This window comes from Sinocyclocheilus rhinocerous, unplaced genomic scaffold, assembly GCF_001515625.1.
Source record: "Sinocyclocheilus rhinocerous isolate Xijiao unplaced genomic scaffold, SAMN03320098_v1.1 scaffold1937, whole genome shotgun sequence".
Taxonomy (NCBI): domain Eukaryota; kingdom Metazoa; phylum Chordata; class Actinopteri; order Cypriniformes; family Cyprinidae; genus Sinocyclocheilus; species Sinocyclocheilus rhinocerous.
In genome coordinates, this window is record NW_015626386.1 from 23,768 (window position 1) to 29,992 (window position 6,225).

Consider the following 6,225-nt stretch of genomic DNA (forward strand, 5'->3'; position numbering starts at 1 on the left):
GTCTCGTGGGTGAGCTGGTTGTTGTAAGCTACCGAATGGAAGTTTTTTTTTACCTTGAAATATCAGTTTCAAAATCATTCTGATGATATACTGACTTTCAAAAAGGGGCGAATGGATTCTTCTTTTTCTTTCCAAACGTCTGTTCTGTGAGTATGTAAGTTTAGTGGGTGCAAAATTCTGCCAAAAGGGCGGATTGCTTTTACAACAGTGAATTCCACTCACTTAACGGTAAGGATCTCCAAAGTCACAAAAATACACACAACTACATGCATTTGCTTTAAAAGCCAACTACAAATCTTTCTTTGTCAAAATGTAGATTAATGATATACTTACTATCAGGTGGTGCGAATTGGTTGCTGTTGCGTCTCACAGGTTTTCCAAACTCAAGTGATTCGAACTCTCCTTCTCCTTCATCTAGAGGTCTGCGTTGTCCTTGAGATACTAATAGAGGAACAAAGCAATATCAACAGAAAACTGTAAGTCTTCATTTGTTTAAATCTCAATGAAAAATATTTCTAAAAAAATATATGGATAGGCCTGTGAAATAAGTTCCTGATTTAATACATTTCAAAACTCTATCAATAGCATTTGTGGAATACGGTCAATTATGTGAGCAGTGAAATATGTAAATATGTACTTTTGTTGTGCAAATACTGTATGTACTTTCATTGAAAGTGCATTACTGTAACTGGGTCATCAAGAGAGCTTAGGGTAAACCTACAACATTAAGATATTTTTTGACGTAGCAGTACTTACACCCAGGAGAAGTTAGCTCTACGTTGCTGTGTAGATTATGCTCTTCTCCAGTAGTTTGGATTTCTTGCTCTTTCTTTGTCGTTCCTCCCTCTTTGGACTCCAGTTCCTTCTCTCTTCTACTCAGATCTTCCTCCTGCCTTAATCTGTCCTCCACTTCCTTAAGTTTTTGCTCCAACTCTCTTTCTTTGAGTTTGTGTTGCTCCAGTTCTCTTTGGAGCTTCTCATTTTCACTCTTCATCTGACTGTCATGATGAACATAATCATCAGTCAAGGATGAATACATGTCCTTCAAGGTGCTCACAGTCTCTTTATAAGCCGCAAGCTGTTCTTTCAGTGCATTCTCACGTTCAGTAAAATCATCAATGATGGAAGGAAACATATTTTTCAAGGTGGTGTCGCTACATTCTTTGAACAGCAGATCTTCTTGAGCTCCTGAAGCCCCTTGCTGTTTCTGCTCCTCACTGTCTTTGTATTTATTTAACCGTATCATAGTGGCCAGCATCAACTGTCTCAAAGTGTCCGTTTCTTTCTTTAAATTACTTTCAGTAGTTCTAAATCTTTCTTTTAAAGCAGTCATCTCTTGTGCATAATGTTTTTGTATTTCAGCATCTCTTTCTTTTTCCCATGATAAAAATGCCTTTTTCATGAGGTTTTCATATGATGGCTGAATAAAGAATGTGGACTCATTGTTTTGTATCATTATTTCAGTTTCTCTGAACAGACATTGAACGCTTTGCTCAGTGTCCTCTAATGTGTAAAACTTTCTCACGTAGTTCCTGACACTGTCGATCCCTTTCGGTTCAGTTCTTCCAATGATCAATAACATAACATAGTCTAAGGCTTCTTTGCCAAATACTTCAGCTATTGCTTTTAAAAGGTATTTTTCCTTCTCAGTCACTTTCCTGTTGTCAGTAACTAATAGAAATGCATGAGGTCCAGGAAAGACCAGAGATGCACAATCTACCATCTCATCTTTGATAGATTTGACTCCTGAGGAGAAGCAAAGGCATGATGCCACCTGACTCATCCAGGTAGAAGGTGTTTTCACCATAATGACCTTTTTGCCAAATACATGACCTTTTCTGTGCTGTATTTCAGTTCTTCCTGCTCTTTCCCTAAGAATTATGTCACACGCATCAGCCATAAGAGCTTCATCGCCGCCAAGCATAATAAATCTAAGCTCTGTAGCGGAGCCAGTGGATCCAGTGATTGTGCCATCTGTTAAAAAGAGGTGAAATGTAATCAGATTTCTATGAATTTAGACACAGATACAGTGGTGTGAAAAAGTTTTTGCCCCCTTCTTGTTTTTTTAATTGTTTGCATATTTGTCACACTTAAAAGATTCAGATCATCAAACAAATTTTAATATTACACAAAGATAACCTGAGTAAATACAAACTGCAGTTTTTAAATAATGATTTCATTTATTAAGGGAAAAAAGCTGTCCAAACCTGCCTGGCACTACGTGAAAAAGTAATTGCCCCCTAAATCTAATAACTGGTTGTGCCACCCTTTGCAGCAACAACTGCAATCAAGCGTTTGCGATAAATGGCAATGAGTCTTTCACAGGAATTTTGGCCCACTCTTCTTTGCAGAATTGTTTCCATTCAGCCACATTGGAGGGTTTTTCAGTATGAATGGACTGTTTAAAGTCATGCCACAGCATCTCAATCGGATTTAAGTCTGGACTTTGACTTGGCCACTCCAAAACCTTAATTTTGTTTTTCTTGAGCCATTCAAAGGTGGACTTGCTGGTGTGCTTTGGATCATTGTCCTGCTGCATAAACCAAGTGCGCTTGAGCTTGAGGTCACAAACTGACGGCCGGACATTCTCCTTCAGGATTTTCTGATAGAGAGCAGAATTCATGGTTCCATCAATTATGGCAAGTCATCCAGGTCCTGAAGCTGCAAAGCAGCCCCAGACCATCACACTACCACCACCATGTTTGACTGTTGCTATGATGTTCTTTTTATGAAATGCTGTGTTGGTTTTACGCCAGATGTAACGGGACACACACCTTCCAAAAAGTTCAACTTTTGTCTCATCAGTCCACAGAATATTTGCCCAAAAGTCTTGGGGATAAACAAGATATTTTTTGGCAAATGTGAGACAAGCCTTTGTGTTCTTTTTGGTCAGCAATGGCTTTTGCCTTGGAACTCTCCCATGGATGCCGTTTTTGCCCAGTCTCTTTCTTATTGTTGAATCATGAACACTGACCTTAATTGAGGCAAGTGAGGCCTGCAGTTCTTTAGATGTTGTTCTGGGTTCTTTTATGACCTCCTGGATGAGTCGTCGTTGCGCTCAAAATCATTTCATTCAGCCACATTGGAGGGTTTTTGAGCATGAATGGACTGTTTAAGGTCATGCCACAGCATTTCAATTGGATTTAAGTCTGGACTTTGACTTGGCCGCTCCAAAACCTTAATTATTTTTTTCTTGAGCCATTCAAAGGTGGACAAAGGTGGCTGGTGTGTTTTGGATCATTGTCCTGCTGCATAAACCAAGTGCGCTTGAGCTTGAGGTCACAAACTGACGGCCGGACATTCTCCTTCAGGATTTTCTGATAAAGAGCAGAATTCATGGTTCCATCAATTATGGCAAGTCATCCAGGTCCTGAAGCTGCAAAGCAGCCCCAGACCATCACACTACCACCACCATGGTTGACTGTTGGTATGATGTTCTTTTTATCTAAGGCTCAAATATTTAGTATATATTTCATGAACATAATTTTATATTATTTAAAAATGCATGCATTTGCTTTTGTTCACAGCATTTCTTCGAACTAAGGTGTAGTCAAAATCATGTTAAAAAAACTATCACACCGGATTGAATTCTCAGATTGAATTCTAAATTTAATGTTTGTTTTGTAATAGCTTCATAAATGTATATGGATTTAATGGAAAAAAGGACAGTAGTCCAAAGTAACATTAAATTGCAAAGTAACATTAAAGACATTTAGTCATAAAATCTTAAATATTACTTACACTGTGGTGTGTCATGCTCTGTTGGAAAAAGATATTAAAACTCATTTTACTAAATGCTATTGTTTTGTTTCTTTACTGAGGGCATAGTAAAATACTAAATTCCTGGAATAACAAAATGCTTACCGTGATTAACGAGTGGACCTGCACAGAAAAAATAAAAAAATAAAATAATTAATGCTCTTTATTAGAGTACCAATGAAAATAGTGTGATTTTGTTTTATACTTACGCCTATCTGAATCTTCACTTTGCACTAAAAAACACACAACAACATTTGTTATTCATGCCTACATAAGAACTGAGCTGCACAGTTTGTAACAGAAACTCATTTACAGGAATTACTAAATATGCTAAATAGAGCTTGCAAAGCATCAAAAACAAACTAATTTCAACTCTCAGAAATAGAATGCAGATCAGTAATATTGATTATTGTTTGATAATATTGAAAGTGTTACCTCGTCTTGGTATCGCCGCCATCTTGTTGTTTGTTTGGTATAATAAGAATGGTGAAGTCCATCAACTGATTATAAGAAGGTTAAAACTGAAACAGTCATGGACACAGACATGATATATTCCTGAAAAACAGGACTGGAGTCCGATTCACGATGAATTCAGATAGAAAAATCTGTATAACCCAACTGTATGCAGATAGCAGACCTGTTACCTAAGAACAGGAAACATGTTTACTTGCAAATGAGATGCAGAACGGAAGTGCCAACCACAGAATGTTGAAAAGAAAGGTCTAGATCATGTGAAAGCTGATAACAGAGCTTATGTGGTTGAAGTAGCTAGATTTAAATTTAAATATATATATGCATATAAACTTTCAAAAATGTTATTTACATTTCCTCCACAAACATAAGTTGTTAATTTGGCATCCCTGATGTTCAGCTGCTCACAAACCACAGAAAATTTAAACTGACACGTTGTTTTCGCCTGCTTGGAGTCTGTGGTATAGATTACATATGCAGGTGTTTTGGATTTTTGGCCGCTGTCGCTTTCAACAGTTGGGCTTCACTGTAAACCTGTAAAATCCTCAAAATGAGGTCTGTCATAAGGGTTAATAAACAATGATGAAAATGATGATGAATTTTCATTTTTGAGTGGCCTATCCCTTATTTTATGTCATTTCAGTACCAACATCATCCTTCAGGATGACATAATTTTGGTGGAAAAACCACAACACAAACCTCAGTAAGTTAGCAATGGACTTGTTGATTTCTGTGATGTTTGTGCTATTAGTTGTGTCAAAGTATTTACAAATAAATAAATACATAGACATGAAAATACTACTCTGAGTTTAAATGACTTTATTATCATACAGCTTTTGCTAAGACAAATGATCCATTGTAACCTTGAAAACATCTGAAATAAAACACTGCAACAAATACTTTACAGTTCAACAGAATTATAGTGACATTTCTATTGAATTGTTTGATAAATAAATAAAACCAGAATAGATGCAAATAAATAAATAAATACATTTAAAATAAAACATTAATACCAGAATAGATGCAACGGATTGAAGAAAACTATGATTTCATATTCATTATATAGGCTAAGTGAACTGTACTGCAAATCCACCACTTTAGACTGAACTTGTGAAAATAACGATTTCACCTACTTTTACATAACTATATTTATGTCATGAGAACTGTATAAATTAATAATAATAAAAAATAACTTGGTTGTATGATATTCCTTAAAAATAATAATATTATTATTCCTTTGAGAATTGCATTGTAGTATACAGTAGTAATATATTCAGTCATATACAGTCATTTCCAGTTAAACCGGACTTTTCTTTTGACGGTTTGTCGTGAAGGTCTTTCAGTTTTAGTTTTATTGTCAGCGTGTATTTGACGGTATTTTTTCTCAAATGAAACTGCATAAAGCTGGTGAAGTGACTCTCAGAGCAGCTCTGAAGATGAAGTGCATGTGTTCATGTCCTACACTACCCATTAGGGCTGTCAAAATGGCTGAAAAACTAAATCCGAATTTTGTACTTAAATATTATCAAAACTCGAATTATTTACGAATTTAAAATGCATAATTAGGGTGAAGAAAAGCTTTTGGCTTCTCTCCTGAGGCCACAAAAGGGCGAATCGAGCAAAGTATTACTATTCAAAGCATAGGATAACCTGACTATCTGTGAAAAAAGTGCATAATGTTTAAAATAATGTTTATAAACCAATTATAATTAAGTTGCTTAAACAACTATAAACAAAACAGCATCATGTATGTATGCAGAGTTTAATACAAAGGGCTGAAAGCCAATCACACAGAATACATTTTTCATTTAAAAACATGAGATGAAGGGGGATGGGGGAAAAACCCTGCCATAAAGTCTCGAGATATGTATTTTCAAAGTTGACCTTGCATTAATTTTACATGGCTTTCTAAACATGCAGCTCTTTTGTGCGAGACGCGAGTGCAACAGTAATAGATGTCCGTCTAGAAAATGCGTGAAATATGCGTTCTGTGTG

General features: G+C 36.1%; 1 protein-coding gene across 1 annotated transcript in view; it reads right to left on the reverse strand.

Moving 5' to 3' along the window:
* Positions 1 to 4,405, reverse strand: part of LOC107713470 (uncharacterized) — a 9,620-nt gene extending 5,215 nt beyond the window's left edge. Inside the window, exons 1-6 of the mRNA XM_016518988.1 lie at positions 4,195 to 4,405; positions 3,969 to 3,992; positions 3,865 to 3,882; positions 3,742 to 3,759; positions 757 to 1,974; positions 334 to 441 (exon numbers count right to left, since the gene is read on the reverse strand). Coding sequence (XP_016374474.1) covers positions 334 to 441; positions 757 to 1,974; positions 3,742 to 3,759; positions 3,865 to 3,882; positions 3,969 to 3,992; positions 4,195 to 4,216 — 1,408 coding nt within the window. The 5' untranslated portion in view covers positions 4,217 to 4,405. The remainder of the gene's footprint in view (positions 1 to 333; positions 442 to 756; positions 1,975 to 3,741; positions 3,760 to 3,864; positions 3,883 to 3,968; positions 3,993 to 4,194) is intronic.
* Between the last annotated feature and the right edge of the window lie 1,820 nt (positions 4,406 to 6,225).